General features: G+C 46.8%; 1 protein-coding gene across 1 annotated transcript; it reads left to right on the top strand.

The window, feature by feature from the left end:
- The first annotated feature begins 514 nt into the window (after positions 1-514).
- naf1 (nuclear assembly factor 1 homolog (S. cerevisiae)) lies at positions 515-18,124 on the top strand. The gene is made up of 9 exons (XM_038276827.1): positions 515-753; positions 918-1,268; positions 3,968-4,100; positions 7,453-7,546; positions 7,620-7,702; positions 7,774-7,934; positions 8,015-8,066; positions 12,120-12,204; positions 16,870-18,124. The coding sequence occupies exons 2-9, from the start codon at positions 949-951 to the stop codon at positions 17,205-17,207; spliced, it is 1,266 nt and encodes a 421-aa protein (XP_038132755.1). The 5' UTR covers positions 515-753; positions 918-948; the 3' UTR covers positions 17,208-18,124.
- Positions 18,125-22,543: the final 4,419 nt, after the last annotated feature.

Below are 22,543 nucleotides of genomic sequence, written 5' to 3'. Positions count from 1 at the left end.
GCATTCAATTACTTAAGTAGAAATATTGGCTATCTATACTTCAGTGCAGTCATTTTTTTAAACAAATTTTTACTTCTACTCCTTAAATTTTAAAAATAGACTTATTAGTTTTGTTTCATTTGAGCTCATTTTCGTTATGGGCTGTTGGTATTTTTAAAAAACAAACAAGCAAATATAAAAATAATTTATTTAATCTAGAAAATGCATTTATCAGTGGTTGGACTCGGTGCTGCCCGTAAGTCTAAGGAAGTTGTCATCCAGATCTGTAGAAAAATTTTCCTTTAATAAGGTAGAGCAGTAAAGCTTTTGTCAGTTTTACCTGTTTTATTTTTATACGTTAAGTAGTTTTAAAAAATGGTTCCAGAGTTTCATATATACATGTATAATAAGAGCAGTATTTTGTTAAAGGTTTTAGTTATAACAGTGCGTATGTTATCACTGTGTTTTGTTGTTAGGATCTTATGCCTTTAGCAGCGTTAATAATTCTTCTTTTATTCTGAAAGTGCGAACAGGAAGTCGCGTGGTTGACCGCTATCACAGCCGGATGTATTCCTCGTGGACTGAACTTCTCCTCAGGCAGCAATACTTTTAAACTTATTCTTTTAATCAGGGCCAGTGTTGCCATAGTGACCGTGATATCTCGGTGTTTCCTGGGGGCTCGTGCTTCTTTAAACACTCCGCCGCGTGAGTTTCAAACTGCGCCGTTAGCCTGTTAGCTGCTGGAGCTAAGTTTGGATGCTGGCATAGAAATAGGTTGGTTTCCTGTTTACTCTCTGTTAGGTTAGCTGCTCTCTGGCTGCTAACAGTTAAAGTTATTCACATGCTTCAGGTCTGGAGCTTGTCTGCATCAAATTTTCAGTTTATTTGTATAATATGATGCGTTCATGAGCCTCTAAATGTCTCTTTCTGTGATTCAGAGTGACGTCATCTATCTGGAACCCTCCTCAGATGGACAGCAGCTCATCACCACAGGAGGATGAGAAACGCAGCTCTGCGCCTCCTCCAGAGGTGATGGATGTGACCGTCCCTGAAACACCACCTCAGCCTGAGGAAACCAGCTGTCTCACTGAGGAGGCAAACACAGCACATCCACCACAGATGGATCACTATGGCGTAGCGTCCATAAAGGAGGAGATGGAGGTCACCATGGTGACGCAGGATGATGCCACAGCAGCGAACAGTGGAACCCGGGCAGAGGGCATGGCAGCAGCAGCAGGGGGAGACCCTGAGGCCGTCCCCTTGGATCCGGACTCAGATGATTCCGACAGGTGTTCACACTCACCGCACTGCTCATACCTGTTAACACATTCTCACTGCTCACACCTGCTCACTGTTTACCCCTGCTCACTATTCACACCTGTTCACTATTCACACCTGTTCACCCCTGCTCACTGTTCACCCCTGCTCACTATTCACACCTGTTCACACCTGCTCACTGTTAACACCTGCTCACTGTTAAAACCTGTTCACCCCTGCTCACTATTCACACCTGTTCACCCCTGCTCACTATTCACACCTGTTAACACCTTCTCACTGCTCAGACCTGCTCACTGTTCACCCCTGCTCACTATTCACACCTGCTCACTATTCACATCTGTTCACACCTGCTCACTGTTCACACCTGTTTACACCTTCTCACTGCTCACACCTGCTCACTGTTCACACCTGTTCAGCCCTGCTCACTATTTACACCTGTTTACACCTTCTCCCTGCTCACCCCTGCTAACTATTCACACCTTCTCACTATTCACATCTGTTCACCCCTGCTCACTGTTCGCACCTGTTCACACCTGCTCACTGTTCGCACCTGTTCACACCTGCTCACTGTTCGCACCTGCTCACTGTTCACTCCTGTTCACCCCTGCTCACTATTCACACCTGTTTATACCTTCTCCCTGCTCACCCCTGCTCACTATTCACACCTGTTTACACCTTCTCCCTGCTCACCCCTGCTAACTATTCACACCTTCTCACTATTCACATCTGTTCACCCCTGCTCACTGTTCGCATCTGTTCACCCCTGCTCACTGTTCGCACCTGTTCACACCTGCTCACTGTTCGCACCTGTTCACACCTGCTCACTGTTCACACCTGTTCACTGTTCACTCCTGTTCACCCCTGCTCACTATTCACACCTGTTTATACCTTCTCCCTGCTCACCCCTGCTCACTATTCACACCTTCTCACTATTCACATCTGTTCACACCTGCTCACTGTTCGCACCTGTTCACTGTTCACACCTGTTCACACCTGTTCACACCTGTTCACACCTGTTCACCCCTGCTCACTATGCACACCTGTTTACACATTCTCACTGCTCAGACCTGCTCACTGTTCACCCCTGCTCACTATTCACCCCTGCTCACTATTCACATCTGTTCACACCTGCTCACTGTTCACACCTGTTCACCCCTGCTCACTATTCACACCTGTTTACACCTTCTCACTGCTCAGACCTGCTTACTGTTCACCCCTGCTCACTATTCACACCTGTTCACACCTGCTCACTGTTCACACCTGTTCACCCCTGCTCACTATTCACACCTGTTTACACCTTCTCACTGCTCAGACCTGCTCACTGTTCACCCCTGCTCACTATTCACACCTGCTCACTATTCACATCTGTTCACACCTGCTCACTGTTCACACCTGTTTACACCTTCTCACTGCTCACACCTGCTCACTGTTCACACCTGTTCACCCCTGCTCACTATTTACACCTGTTTACACCTTCTCCCTGCTCACCCCTGCTAACTATTCACACCTTCTCACTATTCACATCTGTTCACCCCTGCTCACTGTTCGCACCTGTTCACACCTGCTCACTGTTCGCACCTGTTCACACCTGCTCACTGTTCGCACCTGTTCACACCTGCTCACTGTTCACACCTGTTCACTGTTCACTCCTGTTCACCCCTGCTCACTATTCACACCTGTTTATACCTTCTCCCTGCTCACCCCTGCTCACTATTCACACCTTCTCACTATTCACATCTGTTCACACCTGCTCACTGTTCGCACCTGTTCACTGTTCACACCTGTTCACACCTGTTCACTGTTCACACCTGTTCACACCTGTTCACCCCTGCTCACTATGCACACCTGTTTACACATTCTCACTGCTCAGACCTGCTCACTGTTCACCCCTGCTCACTATTCACCCCTGCTCACTATTCACATCTGTTCACACCTGCTCACTGTTCACACCTGTTCACCCCTGCTCACTATTCACACCTGTTTACACCTTCTCACTGCTCAGACCTGCTTACTGTTCACCCCTGCTCACTATTCACACCTGTTCACACCTGCTCACTGTTCACACCTGTTCACCCCTGCTCACTATTCACACCTGTTTACACCTTCTCACTGCTCAGACCTGCTCACTGTTCACCCCTGCTCACTATTCACACCTGCTCACTATTCACATCTGTTCACACCTGCTCACTGTTCACACCTGTTTACACCTTCTCACTGCTCACACCTGCTCACTGTTCACACCTGTTCACCCCTGCTCACTATTTACACCTGTTTACACCTTCTCCCTGCTCACCCCTGCTAACTATTCACACCTTCTCACTATTCACATCTGTTCACCCCTGCTCACTGTTCGCACCTGTTCACACCTGCTCACTGTTCGCACCTGTTCACACCTGCTCACTGTTCGCACCTGTTCACACCTGCTCACTGTTCACACCTGTTCACTGTTCACTCCTGTTCACCCCTGCTCACTATTCACACCTGTTTATACCTTCTCCCTGCTCACCCCTGCTCACTATTCACACCTTCTCACTATTCACATCTGTTCACACCTGCTCACTGTTCGCACCTGTTCACTGTTCACACCTGTTCACACCTGTTCACTGTTCACACCTGTTCACACCTGCTCACTGTTCACACCTGTTCACACCTGCTCACTGTTCACACCGTCACACATTGTAGGATTGACTCTGACCTTTGTCTCTCCCAGTGACAGCTCTTCATCCTCATCCTCGTCTTCCTCCTCATCCTCGTCTTCGTCTCCCGCCCCGGTCATGGAGGACGATGATGAAGGTTTCAGCCAACCAGCGCCTATTAAAGTTCGTGGTGAAGTCTTACTTGAGGTCAGTTTGTTTTGAAGAAGTTTGACCTTAAAGGGGAGCACTTTTCTTTTTTTACATTGGCTCCTTGATTTTCCTTTATTCCATCATGTTCTACTCTCCCATATTAGTTTAGTGTCATTTGGCTGTTCTGAAGATATTCCGTTAGGTTATATCCAGTAACGTCTTCCTATGGGCAACGACTTGAAGGCACAAACTAAACTGTTCATCATTTATTCTTTATGGTACGCCAGCATTTATTACATGGAGGCCAATCACTGTCCGCCAGACATCGGCGGTTATATTTTTTTATATTAATATTTTTTTTAAAACAAAGCAGCGTGTGAATGATGTCATCCACGCGCGCCAGCTACCATTCATTCTTCCTGTCCGCTGAACTGCTGCTAGTTTATCCTCACATGCCTGGAAGATGTCTAGTGCTGCTCCCACAGATGATCTCGCTCTCCAAATGGAATTGAACAATTCAGATTAGCTCGTCCAATGAATAGAAGGGGTAGAACGTAGCCGCCTGCGGCCCGGGCTGCCCGTCACTTCTCCAGTCCGCCGTGCGGATGACATCATCCACGCGTTGCTTTGTTTTAAAAAAATATAAATATGAAATATATAACCGCGGATAAATGATGAACAGTTTAGTTTGTGCCTTCAAGTCGTTGCCCATAGGAAGACGTTACTTGTATATAACCTAACGGAATATCTTCAGAACAGCTCCAAATGACACTAAACTCATATGGGTGAGTAGAACATGATGGAATAACGTAAAATCAAGGGCCCAATGTAAAAAAAGAAAATTGCTCCCCTTTAATCTCGTCATTAATATTCATATATGCATTTAAACACATAACACCTTAAAATGGAGGAAGCTGTTATTCTAAGGTGCTACTTTGCCTAATTCCAATAAAGTTATAAAAAAATAATCCCAGGGATTAAAGTATTCCAGCTCCAGGCCAGATTTCCAGCCTTTAGCAAAAAAATCACTCAAAAATAAATTGATGATAAATAAATTAAAAAAGACAAAAAAAATCTCTCTTGCGTTTGCCAGCCAATGGTAGCAAAGGAGCGCTCTGAAACTAACAGTATTAGCCAATCAGTTTTTGGAACTTTGGACGTCTATACACAGAAAGTCACCTTCACAGTTTATGGCTCCATTTAACGGAGAGACGTGTAAAAAGTCAAAAAATAAATAAATTAAACTTTGTGTTTGGAGAGAAGGACGATAGATTAGATTAGATTAGATGAGCTTTATTGATCTCACAGCGGAGAAATTCACTCGTCACATATTTGGCATAGAAGTTACAGAAGGTACAAACGGGGAGGAAAAAGGTGCATTAAGAATAAGCAATATATATACAGTATATCAAGGTATATACAGTATATCAAGATAAATAAGGATTAAGGTGCAAGTGTACATGTATCGCACAGAATGAAAAAACAAAATAAAAATAAGAGATAAAAAAATAAGAAATAAAAATATGTACAATCCAGAACGGAATTGAGTGGAAACAGTGCAGGTCATGAACTCAAGGGAAGATGTCACCACCATAGATGAAGGTCTGAAAAATAAATGGCACTGGGCATGGCTGGAGGAGACAGGGCGAGATGGCGAGATATTTAGCAGCTGGAACAGGAAGTTAGGTGAACCAGGCGCCTGCTTCCAGCAGCAAAAAGCTGCTACGCAAACATGGGTTAGATCCTGGTCATCAAGCTGCTGTTCTGTGGTCCCGCACGCTACACGTTAGCCGGGAGCTACGGCAACCGCTGATGCACCAGCCTCAATAACTGACCATGTATGAGAGTTAAAAACAAGGGTTTGTGCTTTCCTCACCAAACACGACCTCTCATTCACATTAGATATAGATGCACTTCTGCCATCTTCTGGCTGTTTTTGGTATTGGATTTTCAAAAGTCTAATTTAGTCTCAATAATTCATGCAATCTCTGATCCCATGCCCCCACACCCCCATGGCAGGGATTGTTAACACACACACATATATATAGGTTTTTGTTATTATTTTTTTGTATGATTTTCTTGCCTGTGTTGAAAAAGTTCAGGCTCAGGATATTTTTTTGCTTCAATCCCTGCAATCCACTGGACTTTGCTTCCAAGTTTGAAGACGTTTCTCTTCCATCCAGGAAGCTTTTTCAATTCAAAATGTCAGGAATAGCGTTGAGTTCCAGGTTTTATACAGTAGCCCAACAAAGCTTTGTTTTGTTTAGAAAACATTCTAATTGTAGTTCTAGGCAAAAACAAGGCTTTGTTTGCCTACTGTATAAAACCCCGCGCTTAACACTATTCCTGACATTTACTGAGTAACGCAAAATTCATGAAATCGCTGCGAACATATTAGTTTTAGGTGTAGATAATGATCCATTGATTATTCCTTGCTGCCCGGTGCAGGTAGCAGATCTGCTTGGGGCCCCGCCCCTTCTGATGACATTACTATATGGCAACGCCACTCTGACAAACTGAATTACACTCCTTTCTTAAGGATTTAATCTCTTTTGGAGTTTCAACATATTATTACCTATATTTGGGGGGCCACATGCCGAAGGCATAGCCCACCTACTACTATTGCACATATTTATTCTGCGTATTATTTTTTTACCTATATTATTTTACATTTCATTAGCGATCTAAATTAGCTGAAAGTAGAAAACAGTCATTCTAAGTGTTGAAGGAAAGTGGTGCCCTCTAAGACAGACTGGGCTCTGACATTTAACAAGGTGTCTAAAAAAGTCTCTGTTTATTTAAATTATTTTTATTAAGATCTGAGGACAGAGGAGGACAAATAAAACATCTTAAAAATTACATTCGTAAAGATTTTAGACAAATAGAGCAGTTATTCTACTTGTAGAAAATGAACAGTTGTTGTTGACAAAAAGTTAAAAGTAGTGTAGCTTAATGTGGCTAACTGAACGAGCTAATAGAGGCTAACCTGTTAGCTACTGAGCACGGCTAGCCACAGCGCTACCCAGCTCTTTACATCATGGTCTAACAGTTACTTTATTCACCATAAACAGTTTTTTCAGTTTTGTTATTGATCAAGTTAAACTCCATCATCATTAGTCATCGTTGTCTGGGTAACCACTATGTTTTACATCACATGGCAACGTTCAGCCAATCATGTAGCGTAACGTCAGTGGCAGGAAGCAGGACCAGAGCAGACCTGGTAGCTGCAGCGGACTTTTCCTTTAACGTGTCGCTGTCACAGCAGCTGATGTGTTATCAGAGCCGGTGTTTTACAGCGAGGTCAGTCAGCTGAGTGGGCGGAGCTTCAGTGCCTCCTGGAAGCATTCAGGGATAAATTCATCCTGCGGGTTAGATCAGAGGGTGTGATGAGCGTCCTGTTTGTGAGCAGGAGCTTCCAGCCGTGGAGGAGGTCTCTGTGAGCTTACCTGAGGAAGCGGAGCTGCAGCCGGTGGGGACGGTCTCCAGCATCGTCCAGCAGCTCGGTGGGTAGAAACGCTACGTTGACCTTGGCTTCAGGGTCCCTCCTCAGCCCCTCACCTCTTTGTGTCCTTTCAGTGATCGTCCAGTCCCTGAAAAACACCCCCCCGCTGAACGAGGACAGCATCCTGTTCCGCTCCGACCGGGTGGCAGTGGGAAAGGTGAGGTCTGTCCTGAGCTCACGCTCTCTGGATGCTGTCAGCGCTGAAACCTGCTGCTGCTGTTGTTCCAGGTGTTCGAGGTGTTCGGCCCCGTCTGCAGCCCTTTGTACGTCCTCCGCTTTAACTCTTCAGACCAGATCAGCAACAAAGGCCTCTCAGAGGGATGCACCGTTTATTTTGCTCCTTCACTCAAGGAGTACACAGAGTACATCCTCACCCAGCAGCTCAAACTGTGAGGACGCCATCAGGTCGCTTTACAGCTCAACCACGCCGGTCTGTGTAACGGTTCTAACATCCCTGATGTTTCCACAGCCTGAAGGGATCCGATGCTTCCTGGAAGAACGATGAGGAGCCGCCGGAGGAGGTAACCCAGCTCGCCTTGGGATCAGCGTGGGTGGGGATAGCGATGGCTCCAGTAAAGCCGGAACACTGTGCCATATTTTCAATTATTGTACACAGCTACAGCTCGTAATGTACGATAAAACCGCAGGGTTTAAAAGTTTACAGCTCACCATGTTTGTTCTCACACCGTGATGCCCTGATGCCATCTACCGACTCACTGTACGTCTAAAAACCACAGGTCAGACTCAGCACAGAGATGGCGCTGCTCTGACTTGTCATTTTGGAGGGAAGAAGAAGAAGAAGAACTCCCCTGTTTGTACATGCGCAGCGATAGAGGTTCTGGTAAATCGAGATTTACCCACGAATAGGGCTGGGTATTGTTCAAAAATTTTCATGTCCGGTACCAATACCGATACCTTCACTTCGATACCGGTTCCTGAACGATACTTTTTTCGATACCAGTTTTATAATATCAATTCGAAGAAAAAGAAAATTACACAACATAAAAAAGTACAAATCTTGAGTTTTACTTTAAGCTCTGATTTTTCCATTTACATTTTTCCTCTTACATAAAAAAAAAATTCAGTGTCTAATATTCACTGTTACATTGTGAGGACCTTTTTACTTAGCAGTTTTCCTTTAGGAGAATTACCATGTCTGACAAACAAGCCCGTTGAATGGGATCCTACTCACAGCGCACCGCTGGTATGGGGGGGTCTGAGCGGCTCCCACAGAAATATTGGAAGGCAGGATGAACTGACTGCACTGATTAAGTTTTCAGGTGGATTTTCCCACTTAAAAACATAATAAAACTACTTTATTCCCACTGATCACAGCAAATATAGCTGCAAGGCAGAGAAAGGATAGAGTAGCTCCGCCCAACGCGCGTCAGACACACTTTTTCGCAGATGTGATTTTGCTGGTCTTGCAGCGTCCAGTTTGAAAGCAGCATGATTCACTCCGCTCTGGCTTTGCTCCGCCCACTGCCTGCTGAGAGGAGGATGGTCGCGCTGGCTGCGGTCCGCTCTTCTTGCAGTCAAACACCGAGCAACTTTCTGCTCTTAAATCGTTTCCGTGCACGATGTATTGCATTGCGCACTATTGGCATCAGTCCTAATAAAGTGAAGCCACACTTTTGACCTGGGGGGCATTTTAAAGGGGTTCCATGACGCTCGCAACCAGTTCACAACAGATACACATGAACCCTGGCTGTAGGCGGGACCACCTGTGTATTTTTCCTGGATGACGCAATCACGTTGAGTGTTACAGCCAATCACCGAAAGACGAGGCATGTTTCGATACTCTGTAGAACCGAAGCATTTCGGTCGGTACCATAAATGAACCGATGTTCGGTACCCAGCCCTACCCACGAACTCCTCACATCGGCCCACTGAATGTCAAACATGTTTGATTTTCTCCTGACCTCACGATTCCTGATGGGGAGGTGGTGGTTAGAGGCTGATCCCCCTCGTCACCACATGTTCACTACACCACGCACCATCAGGATGAAAGTCGGGCCGATCCAAAAAAAAAAAAAAAAAGCTTGACTGGAGAATCGGCCCATTAAGAGCAAAAAGTCCTATAAAACGAAGATGAAATGATACATTATAGCAAACAATGGCTCAGATCAAAGGTCACAGATTAGCAGCTCACGGTCCAGATCCGGACCCACCTGCTGGCTAATCCGAACCCGACCTGATTTAAAACATTTATAAATTACCGCCTGTTGTCTGACAACAATGTCTAAACATCGCTTGCTCCTGTTACCCCAAAATCCCACATCCTCCGCTCCTCCCCGCTGCGCTCCAGACCTCCTGCAAAGCAAAGCCTCCAGCCTCCGCTGTTCCTCCTGTATTGCTGCTCTGACTTCCTCTGAGCTTTAGGAGAGCATGTGTGATATTATCATTAAATCCGTAGGAGCAAAACATGCAGAAATGAACGCTTAATTTAATGATGTATTAAAAAAATCCTCATCAGCGTCCATTAAATGTGCAGTTTCTGATTGAGATGAGAAATCTTCTTCCTGGTCTGTTGAAGAACCAATAGTTCGCATCCAGTCTTTTAAATAAACTGTGTTAGTTTTGTGAAATATAAAAGAATTATGCTCTAATTAGTAGTTACCGATCTGTTGTTACTATATTTTAATCTGACAAACCGGATCTTCTCGCCGTTCTTTCTCCTGTTTGGTGCGATTGCAATAGAGGATCTTTGACCTGAACGGACCTGAGTGGAGCCTGAACATCTAGAGGATGTTTGGCTCAACCTGCTGCTGTGAAGCAGGATTCTCCACCATCAACAGAATCAAAAATAAATCTGGATCCAGGCCCAAAATGAGCACCTTGATATGTGCTTTAGAACGGCTTAGTCTCCATTCAAACCCAGGTTTAAAGCCTTGCAGGGCAGCATAAAGCCCACTGCCAACATTAAGACAGAAAAAAGAAAACAGTCAGTTCAGGAAATTGTCTATATACCAAACTGAACGATCGTTGTCCTCTACTTTAAAAAACAATTTATATTTTAATATGGAAAACTATTTTTTATTTATTTCAATGTACAACATGGATGCATAAAAACCTCATTTTATTTCAGTGTTAAACTCTTTTTAAAGTAACCAGTGGTGTCAAAAGTTCACACATTTGTTACTTCAGTAGAAGTAGAGATACTGCAGTTTAAAAACACTGGTTAAAGTTGAAGTATCAACTTGACCTCTTTACTCTAGTAAAAGTGATGATCTCTCTCGCCTGTGTCCGACCTTTCAGACATTTCAACATCTTTTTCTGAATCCAACATTGTAGCATGGCATAGACAATTCATGTTAGCAGTTTGAAGAACACCTGCTTGCTTCTGATGGTTTCCTTTAGCTAACCAATGAGTGTTTGCGTTATATGACTCATCCAATCACACTAGTTTTCACTAGATGTGGGCGGAGCCAATGATCTGCATGGATGGAGCACATGACGGGAAATAAATATTTAGAAACATTAAACCGAAGCCAAGAGTTACGAGTAACGTTTGATTTAAAAATGTAAGGAATAGAAAGTACAGATACTTGTGTGAAAATGTAATGAGTAGAAGTCAGAAGTAGGAAGAAAAATAAGTAATGGAGTAAAGTAGAGATACCTATAAAGTGAACTTAAGTACAGTAATGAAGTACTTGTACTTTTTTAATTGACACCTCTGAAAGTAACAGATTATAAGTAAAAATGTCTCTGGGGTTTTACTAATTGATGATTTTCTTTATTCGGACTCCGGTGAATTTTAATTGGTGAGCCCTGCCTTATATCATATTATGTTCACACCAGCAAAGAAGCTGCTGCTGCTTCAGTTCTGATGATTGTTCACATTAAGCTCAGACGTCCAGTAAAGTGGGTCCAGATGCGTCTGATGCTTCTGCTGCAGAGAGCGGCTTTGCTATATTTGCTGTGATGATGCACAGACTGGTTCAGCTGGGCTTTGCTTTATAGAATGCGCCGCTGGTTTTCCTGTTGTTGTTTTTTTTTAAATAACTCTTCATAATCGGTGCAGTCAAATATGGGAAAGTTTTAATGTGTGTATAGCACATGGAAGAAAATCAGATGGGAGATTTAAAAAGTGGTACCAGGCTGTTTGAGCCGTGTTCAGGCTGCCTGTAGTGATATTAAATGTCCAGCAGGTGTCAGTATTCAGCGACAGTTTGCCAATGTGTGGAAACGCTTCATGATGTCATTAGGTGGGACCCCATGACGGCAGCTGGAGGTTTTAACACTCAGAGCCCTGCTGGTTTGGTGAAGCAAATCCAGACCAGTCTTCATACTGGAAGTGGGGATTGCTGAAAGTAATAGCAGTTGGTTCAGAATGCCACATTCACACAGCTGAGCTGGGGGTCTACTGCCTTGCTCAGGGGTACAGTGAGATGAGGCAGCTGGAATCAGACCAGCAGTCCTCTCATCCAGTGGAAGTGGTAAGGGAGGCCTGGTGCATAAACAGGATGTCTGTTTGTTTAAAGGGATGACATCGGAACGTAAGAAGAGCCTTCATCCTTCATCATCCTCTCTCCTCTTTCTGCCACCCCCCCCCCCCCCCCCCCCCCCCCCAGGCTTTAGATTACAGCGATGACGAAAAGGAGCAGGAAGCCAAAAGGAAACTAAGGACCCACAGGAAGAAGGACACTGGCAGCGTGGGTGAGTGAGGAGGACTGCCTCTGCTCTCTGCAGGATGACAGACTAACCCATCTTTATGCTGACCTTTAGACTGACCTTTAGGCCCACCTTTGGGCCCACCTTTAGGCTGACCTTTAGGCCCACCTTTAGGCTGACCTTTAGGCCCACCTTTAGGCTGACCTTTGGGCCCACATTTAGGCTGACCTTTAGGCTGACCTTTGGGCCCACCTTTAGGCTGACCTTTGGGCCCACCTTTAGGCTGACCTTTGGGCCCACCTTTAGGCTGACCTTTAAGCCCACCTTTAGGCTGACCTTTAGGCCCACCTTCAGGCAGACCTTTGGGCCCACCTTTAGGCTGACCTTTAGGCCCACCTTTAGGCTGACCTTAAAGCCCACCTTCAGACTGACCTTTAGGCTGACCTTTAGGCCCACCTTTAGGCCCACCTTTAGGCTGACCTTTGGGCCCACCTTCAGGCTGACCTTTGGGCCCACCTTTAGGCTGACCTTTAGGCCCACCTTTAGGCTGACCTTTAGGCTGACCTTTGGGCCCACCTTTAGGCTGACCTTTGGGCCCACATTTAGGCTGACCTTTGGGCCCACCTTTAGGCTGACCTTAAAGCCCACCTTTAGGCTGACCTTTAGGCTAACCTTTAGGCCCACCTTCAGGCAGACCTTTGGGCCCAACTTTAGGCTGACCTTTAGGCCCACCTTCAGGCAGACCTTTGGGCCCACCTTTAGGCTGACCTTTAGGCCCACCTTTAGGCTGACCTTAAAGCCCACCTTCAGACTGACCTTTAGGCTGACCTTTAGGCTGACCTTTAGGCCCACCTTTAGGCTGACCTTTGGGCCCACCTTTAGGCTGACCTTTGGGCCCACCTTTAGGCTGACCTTTGGGTCCACCTTTATACTGACCTTTAGGCCCACCTTTAGGCTGACCTTTAGGCCCACCTTTAGGCTGACCTTTGGGCCCACCTTTAGGCTGACCTTAAAGCCCACCTTCAGACTGACCTTTAGGCCCACCTTCAGGCTGACCTTTGGGCCCACCTTCAGGCTGACCTTTTGGCCCACCTTTAGGCTGACCTTTGGGCCCACCTTCAGGCTGACCTTTAGGCTCACCTCCAGACTGACCTTTAGGCCCACCTTTAGGCTGACCTTAAAGCCCACCTTCAGGCTGACCTTTAGGCTCACCTTTAGGCCCACCTTCAAGCTGACCTTTGGGCCCACCTTCAGACTGACCTTTAGGCCCACCTTCAGACTGACCTTTCGGCTGACCTTTAGGCCCACCTTCAGGCTGACCTTTGGGCCCACCTTCAGACTGACCTTAAAGCCCACCTTCAGACTGACCTTTAGGCTGACCTTTAGGCCCACCTTTAGGCTGACCTTTGGGCCCACCTTTAGGCTGACCTTTGGGCCCACCTTTAGGCTGACCTTTGGGCCCACCTTTAGGCTGACCTTTAGGCCCACCTTCAGGCTGACCTTTGGGACCACCTTCAGACTTACCTTTAGGCCCACCTTCAGACTGACCTTTAGGCTGACCTTAAAGCCCACCTTCAGACTGACCTTTAGGCCCACCTTCAGGCTGACCTTTGGGCCCACCTTCAGACTGACCTTTAGGCTGACCTTAAAGCCCACCTTTAGGCTGACCTTTAGGCCCACCTTCAGGCTGACCTTTGGGCCCACCTTCAGACTGACCTTTAGGCCCACCTTTAGGCTGACCTTTGGGCCCACCTTTAGGCTGACCTTTAGGCCCACCTTTAGGCTGACCTTTGGGCCTACCTTTAGGCTGACCTTTGGGCCCACCTTTAGGCTGACCTTTAGGCCCACCTTTAGGCTGACCTTTGGGCCCACCTTTAGGCTGACCTTTAGGCCCACCTTTAGGCTGACCTTTGGGCCCACCTTTAGGCTGACCTTAAAGCTCACCTTCAGACTGACCTTCAGACTGACCTTTAGGCTGACCTTTGGGCCCACCTTTAGGCTGACCTTTGGGCCCACCTTTAGGCTGACCTTTAGGCCCACCTTTAGGCTGACCTTTAGGCCCACCTTTAGGCTGACCTTTAGGCCCACCTTTAGGCTGACCTTTGGGCCCACATTTAGGCTGACCTTTAGGCTGACCTTTGGGCCCACCTTCAGGCTGACCTTTGGGCCCACCTTTAGGCTGACCTTTAGGCCCACCTTTAGGCTGACCTTTGGGCCCACCTTTAGGCTGACCTTTAGGCCCACCTTTAGGCTGACCTTTGGGCCCACCTTTAGGCTGACCTTTGGGCCCACCTTTAGGCTGACCTTTGGGCCCACCTTTAGGCTGACCTTTAGGCCCACCTTTAGGCTGACCTTTGGGCCCACCTTTAGGCTGACCTTTGGGCCCACCTTTAGGCTGACCTTTGGGCCCACCTTTAGGCTGACCTTAAAGCTCACCTTCAGACTGACCTTCAGACTGACCTTTAGGCTGACCTTTAGGCCCACCTTCAGGCTGATCTTTGGGCCCACCTTTAGGCTGACCTTTGGGCCCACCTCCAGACTGACCTTCAGGCTGACCTTTGGGCCCACCTTTAGGCTGACCTTTAGGCCCACCTTTAGGCTGACCTTTGGGCCCACCTTTAGGCTGACCTTTGGGCCCACCTTTAGGCTGACCTTTAGGCCCACCTTTAGGCTGACCTTTGGGCCCACCTTTAGGCTGACCTTTGGGCCCACCTTTAGGCTGACCTTTGGGCCCACCTTTAGGCTGACCTTAAAGCTCACCTTCAGACTGACCTTCAGACTGACCTTTAGGCTGACCTTTAGGCCCACCTTCAGGCTGATCTTTGGGCCCACCTTTAGGCTGACCTTTGGGCCCACCTCCAGACTGACCTTCAGGCTGACCTTTAGGCTGACCTTTAGGCCCACCTTTAGGCTGACCTTAAAGCCCACCTTCAGACTGACCTTTAGGCTGACCTTTAGGCTGACCTTTAGGCCCACCTTTAGGCTGACCTTTAGGCTGACCTTTGGGCCCACCTTTAGGCTGACCTTTGGGCCCACCTTTATACTGACCTTTAGGCCCACCTTTAGGCTGACCTTTAGGCCCACCTTTAGGCTGACCTTTGGGCCCACCTTTAGGCTGACCTTAAAGCCCACCTTCAGACTGACCTTTAGGCCCACCTTCAGGCTGACCTTTGGGCCCACCTTCAGGCTGACCTTTTGGCCCACCTTTAGGCTGACCTTTGGGCCCACCTTCAGGCTGACCTTTAGGCTCACCTCCAGACTGACCTTTAGGCCCACCTTTAGGCTGACCTTAAAGCCCACCTTCAGGCTGACCTTTAGGCTCACCTTTAGGCCCACCTTCAGGCTGACCTTTGGGCCCACCTTCAGACTGACCTTTAGGCCCACCTTCAGACTGACCTTTCGGCTGACCTTTAGGCCCACCTTCAGGCTGACCTTTGGGCCCACCTTCAGACTGACCTTAAAGCCCACCTTCAGACTGACCTTTAGGCTGACCTTTAGGCCCACCTTCAGGCTGACCTTTGGGCCCACCTTTAGGCTGACCTTTGGGCCCACCTTTAGGCTGACCTTTGGGCCCACCTTTAGGCTGACCTTTGGGCCCACCTTTAGGCTGACCTTTAGGCCCACCTTCAGGCTGACCTTTGGGACCACCTTCAGACTGACCTTAAAGCCCACCTTCAGACTGACCTTTAGGCTGACCTTTAGGCCCACCTTCAGGCTGACCTTTGGGCCCACCTTTAGGCTGACCTTTGGGCCCACCTTTAGGCTGACCTTTGGGCCCACCTTTAGGCTGACCTTTAGGCCCACCTTCAGGCTGACCTTTGGGACCACCTTCAGACTTACCTTTAGGCCCACCTTCAGACTGACCTTTAGGCTGACCTTAAAGCCCACCTTCAGACTGACCTTTAGGCCCACCTTCAGGCTGACCTTTGGGCCCACCTTCAGACTGACCTTTAGGCCCACCTTTAGGCTGACCTTTGGGCCCACCTTTAGGCTGACCTTTGGGCCCACCTTTAGGCTGAACTTTAGGCCCACCTTCAGGCTGACCTTTGGGCCCACCTTCAGACTGACCTTTAGGCCCACCTTCAGACTGACCTTTAGGCTGACCTTTAGGCCCACCTTCAGGCTGACCTTTGGGCCCACCTTCAGACTGACCTTTAGGCTGACCTTAAAGCCCACCTTTAGGCTGACCTTTAGGCCCACCTTCAGGCTGACCTTTGGGCCCACCTTCAGACTGACCTTTAGGCCCACCTTTAGGCTGACCTTTGGGCCCACCTTTAGGCTGACCTTTAGGCTGACCTTTGGGCCCACCTTTAGGCTGACCTTTGGGCCCACCTTTAGGCTGACCTTTAGGCCCACCTTTAGGCTGACCTTTGGGCCCACCTTTAGGCTGACCTTTAGGCCCACCTTTAGGCTGACCTTTGGGCCCACCTTTAGGCTGACCTTAAAGCTCACCTTCAGACTGACCTTCAGACTGACCTTTAGGCTGACCTTTAGGCCCACCTTCAGGCTGATCTTTGGGCCCACCTTTAGGCTGACCTTAAAGCTCACCTTCAGACTGACCTTCAGACTGACCTTTAGGCTGACCTTTAGGCCCACCTTCAGGCTGATCTTTGGGCCCACCTTTAGGCTGACCTTTGGGCCCACCTCCAGACTGACCTTCAGGCTGACCTTTAGACTGACGTTTGGGCCTCCATGTTTCTTTCTGTCCAGATAAAGGCGCTCAGCATCAGGGATCAGACCGCCGCAGCTTCCATCCTAGACCACCAGGCAATCGCCATCGCCATCAGCAGCCAAGAAACGCCCCGCCCCCCTACGCACAACACCACCATCCACCTGGACACACAGAGCCCCCCCCTTCATACCTGCCTCCCCCTCATTACCCCTTCTCCCCCCAAGGCTTCCCTCTCTACCCCCCTCCTCCTCTCCCTCCTCCAGCTTTTTTCAACCCTTCCTTCTCTCCTTCTTTCTGGCCTCCAAACTCTCTTCCCTACGTTGATTTCCCCCCTCCTCCTCCTCCTCCCCCACCTCCCCCCTCAGCCCCTCACTAACACGTGTCCCCCAAAGCTTCAGGTCAATCGGCCCCCTTTGGTCCTGCTGATGAAGGGACTGTAGGAGGGGAGGAGGCAGGGAGAGATTTCCTCTTGCTTCCTGCTTTCCTCCTATATTTTCACATTAAAGATGGCGTCTGAAATGGAACGAACCTTTTCTCTGTTCCCTCGCCTGTTTGGACCCGGGCCTGCAGTGGAACCTGCTCTGCCAGCTGCTTATCAGCTCCTCCACCTGCAGAGAAAGATCAATATTGATCTGTGTTTAAATTGTAAATGATCTGCTGATAATTCGCTCATGTTTCCCTGCATTTCCTGATCCAGCCCTAATGATGTCGGGTCATAGAGTTAGGAGAACCTTTTAAACCGGCCATTAACAATCCCACAGCTGTGAAGCGTTCCAGGCGTGGTTTAGATCCACCTGGGTCCAAACAGAACCAGGGTGACTGCCTGTAGGCCTGTGGACCTGCTGTGAACCAGACGGTGAGGTCTTAGTTCCTCTGATGGGCTGAAGTTTTCTCACGTTCAGGATGCTGATTGGATCAGAACCAGGACTGGGAAGCTTTTAGAAACCAGAGCAGACTGGTTTCATGGACGTTTTCATGGACCTCAACAGGAAATAATTTCCTCTCATTCCAAATGTTTGAGTTAAGAACCTCTGAGCTCAGGAGATGTTTTGTTTTTGTCTCTTTAAGAAGAGCATCGTGTTCATTTGGAGACGACCTTATCATTTTTATTGATCCCAGTGTTTCTGTTGTTGCTTTTCTGTGAATTTGGGTTAAAAACTTGGAGCCACATCCTGTGCAGCTGCTGCATGAAGAACCCGCTGGATGCAGCTGCAGTCAGAGACTCTACATGTTTAATCCGTCTGAAATAAGTTCTGTTGGTTGTGATCTGAAATGGAACTGGGAGGATATAGTTTTGCTCCAGTTTGGTTAACTGGGAGGAATAAAAGTCTCTGTTTTCTAGTCTCTGTTGGATTATTTCTTTTAAAATGTTTGTTTGATGAACCTAGAGAGAATCAATGAGGCTGCACACCATAAATAAGCTAAAGTCCTCAGATACTTGATTTGATCTTTTAAATCCAACAGGCTGGACTTCCTGCAGTTTGTTGGACATCTCATAGTTTTAATGTAACATTAAATCAAAAACTTTACTCCACCTCAAGAAAATAAAAAATAATCTACCTAATGGAGAAAATCCAGCATTTAATCTCATGAGATTCTAAAAGGGAAACCTTTGTTTCTGAAAGTGCTCTGCTGATGGATTAAGATTAGAGAATAAAACATTTCCCATGCAGCTCACGCACATCATTTTTATTTTATCCTCGTTCCACTGACTCATTTCTCTGATGCTCAAATAAAGACAAAAGCACTGAATTTAAAAAAAATGTGTGCTTTTTAGTTTACGCTGTGGATAACGGGAAGGAAAACCTGGTTGAGCATAACTGCCTCGTTTTAAACATTTAAACAGCAAAGCAAAAAGACAGATTAGCTATTAATCTATTATTCATGACATACTAATGCTGCAAAGACAGTGAATAAGCATCAATGATGCAGAAAAACATCCTTTTGACATTAATTCATCATAAAGCCTCCACAGCCAGTGTTTCTGACAGAGAGCAAATATACACCGTTAGATATGAAAGGAAGATTCTCATAAAATCAATAAGTAATGCACTCGGTTGCAGCATGTTGGCTTATATAAACACACAAATCTATAGATATATATCTCTTAAAGGAAAAGTCAGGTTATGTTCAGAATTCAAACCTCTGAAATGATTCCATCCTGTTCAATAAATGATCAGTGTTTTTAATTCAGAGTAATTTTCATCTGAATGTGCTTTACTGGAGGCATCCATGTTTGTCAAAGAACACTACTGCCACCTACTGGTTTGTGACGTCACGGTGCGGTATCGGCTGTTGATCAAGTCCCAGTGCTGTATCTGGTGTTTGTCACAACGCGCTATTATCCAAGTCACCTTGAAAACATTCTTCTTCCAAATGTTGGCTACATATTACGGGTTTTTTCTCTGGCCAGAAGTTCGATGGCAAATCCTCCCTCTTCAAGTTGGCGATCCAACGACCAACCCGTCCGTGGACGATCAGGAATCAGAAAGGTGGAATAACTCTTTTTTTTCCCCCACTTTTACCCGATGTATTCCAGCATCCAGCTGCCATGCACGTGGGCATTGTCAGTTTCACTATAGCTCTGGTGAATTTCAATGGTGAAGTCCTCTGGAAATCTTCAATAATTGTTGTTGATTGCAGATGTGTCTAGTAGTTCCCATTGATTTAGCTTGTAAAGCGGGGAGAATGGCGCTAGGCTTACCGCACCGTGACGTCACTGCTGGAAGATGGCAGGAGGGAGGGGTTACTATATTTGGGCAAAAATGGCCGCTACCAGTCTCAGTGATCACGACTAAAATTATTCTATATTATTTTTTACTGATTAACGCTAAATTTATTAAATCACTGCGAACGCATTAGTTTTAGGTATAAAGGATGATCCACTGATTATTCCCTGCTGACTGGACTTCTCCTTGGGGTAGGACTGATTAAAGACAGGATGATCAGGGCAGAGGAATGCCTCCTGACCTGGAGGGCCACTTGGAGGAGAAGAAGCCATTACATCAATATCAGTCTAAATCCCTTTAGTTTTTATTGTGTTAGTTTCACTGTTAGGCGAAAGATGAAACACTAGTGAATAGAATAACTTAGAGAGCCGTAACTGAACATGAGGCAGGCAGGAAATGATGGTGAGTCTGATCTGTGTCCTTTATTTCACCGTGAATTAGAGAGAATTTATTTAAAATTTGCTGAGTAATATTTAGTCAGTCTCTTAGTTTCCTCCCTGTGAGGAGCCACTGTCTCCCAGCTGGATGAATTCACCGTCTCTAGAACCTAAAGCCAAACTTAGAAATCCAAATTATTCCTGGTCTCACCGAATCCATTAGAAACCTTCAGACCCTGTGGGGTTAAGCTCTAGGCTGGAATAATATTTATGCATTTAGCAGAAGCTTTTATCCAAAGCGACTTACAAAGTAGGAGCAATGTTACAGTTATCATCAATAGGACAATATGTTCACTTGAGGAAAGACTCTAGTGAGAATCAGTGGGGACAGCAAAGAGATGGAGGGAAGTACAGAGAGAGCAGATGTCCCACATGTCAGAGCTAATAATCTGTGGATCACATTGAGATTTCTGTCGATTGAAATTATTACATAAATAAACTTGATCTTCAAGTCTTTATCTTTTGCCAATCAACATCTCCTAGTCATGTGTTCAGAGATTCCATGCAAGAATCATTTGTTATCGATTGTTCCAACACTGCAAAAACGATCCAGAAAAAAGTCACTTCTTAAATTAATTCAATTCAGTTTATTTATATAACGCGAATTCACGACATGTTATCTCAAGGCACTTTCCAGTTCACCAGATCATCCAGTCAGATTCATGCAAAGTTTTCTGTCTAAGTAAGTTTGTTAATTGCATCGACTCATTAACTCTTCAGCAATCCCTCACACTAAGCATGCTTGTAGCGACAGTGGAGAGGAAAAACTCCCTTCTAACAGGAAGAAACCTCCAGCAGAACCAGGCTCAGTGTGAGCGGCCATCTGCTGAGGCCCACTGGGGTTCAAGGAGACAGAAGCAGAGATGCACCTACTCATAAAAGTTAAATGAACACTTTGTAATCAGAGTATAGCATCAAGTTAATTAAACTTCTGGGATATTGATTTGGTCAGGTAAGTAGCAGAGGGGGCTGTTAATAAGTTTCAGCTGCTTTGGTGTTAATGAAATTAACAACAGGTGCACTAGAGGGTCAACAACGAGACGACCATCAAAACAGGAAGGATTGTACAGGTGGAGGCCACTGACATATTTCCTCTCCTCATCTTTTCTGACTCTTTTTCACCAGTTTTGCATTTGGTCACTGTCAATACTGTTAGCATGAGGCGCTACCAGAACCCTGTAGAGGTTGCACAGGCAGTCCAACTCCTCCAGGATGGCACATCAATACGTGCCATTGCCAGAAGGTTTGCTGTGTCTCCCAGCACAATCTCAAGAGCAGGGAGGAGATTCCAGGAGACAGGCAGTCACTCCAGGAGAGCTGGACAGGGCCGTAGAAAGTCTACAACCCATCAGCAGGACCACTATCTGCTCCTTTGTGCAAGGAGGAGCAGGAGGAGCACTGCCAGAGCCCTACAAAGTGACCTCCAGCAAGCCACTGGTGTCAGAAACAGACTTCATGGGGGTGGCCTCAGGGCCACACGCCCTCTAGTGGGCGCTGTGCTCACTGCCCGGCACCGTGGAACTCGATTGGCATTTGCCACAGAAAACCGGTATTGGCAAGTCGGCCACTGGCGCCCTGTGCTTTTCACAGATGAGAGCAGGTTCACCCTGAGCACGTGACAGATGTGAAAGGGTCTGGAGAAGCTGTGGAGAACGTTATGCTGCCTGTCAGCATGACCGGTTTGGTGGTGGATCAGTGATGGTCTGGGGAGGCATATCCATGGAGGGACGCACAGACCTATACAGGCTAGACAACGGCACCCTGACTGCCATTAGGTATCGGGATGAAATCCTTGCACCCATTGTCAGACCCTCTGCTGGTGCAGATAGTCCTGGGTTCCTCCTGGTGCACGACAATGCCCGGCCTCATGTGGCGAGAGTTTGCAGGTAGTTATTGGAGGATGAATGAATTGAAACCATTGATTGGCCCCCACGCTCGCCTGACCTAAATCCAATAGAACACCTCTGGGACATTATGTTTCCATCCATCCAACGCCGCCAGGTTGCACCTATAACTCCAGGAGCTCAGTGATGCCCTGGTCCAGATCTGGGAGGAGATGCCCTGATGTTGTCAGGCATGCATACACGCATGTGGGGGCCATACAAATAACTGAATACCATTTTGAGTTGCTGCAACGAAATTACAGCAAAATGGACTATTCTGCTGCATAATTTTTTCACTGTAATGTTTGGGGTGTCTTTGGATTCAGCCCTCTGTAGGTTGATCATTTACATTTCCATCAAATGATGTGGCATCCTTTTGTTCCTAACACATCACCCAGTCCATATCAGTAGAAATAAACAGCATGATTTCTTTTACCCATTGAGATCTGATGGGTTTTCAAATTGTTCCTTTAATTTTTTTGAGCAGTGTAGAAAAAGAAGCATAGATACAAAAGGCGACTGTCAACCAGCTCCACAGGCGGCCCTGTCCAGGAAACACACAGCCAGGCAGACGAGCTCCGAGTAGCTCCCATGTCAGAGGTTCTGCTGGAGGTTTCCTCCAGTTCAAAGGGAGTTTTTCCTGGGGAACTGAAAACTAATACA

This window comes from Cyprinodon tularosa, unplaced genomic scaffold (assembly GCF_016077235.1).
Source record: "Cyprinodon tularosa strain WSP-4 unplaced genomic scaffold, ASM1607723v1 ctg128, whole genome shotgun sequence".
Classification (NCBI taxonomy): domain Eukaryota; kingdom Metazoa; phylum Chordata; class Actinopteri; order Cyprinodontiformes; family Cyprinodontidae; genus Cyprinodon; species Cyprinodon tularosa.
Note: the sequence above shows the minus strand (reverse complement) of the source record. Positions and strands in the feature narration are given on the sequence as shown.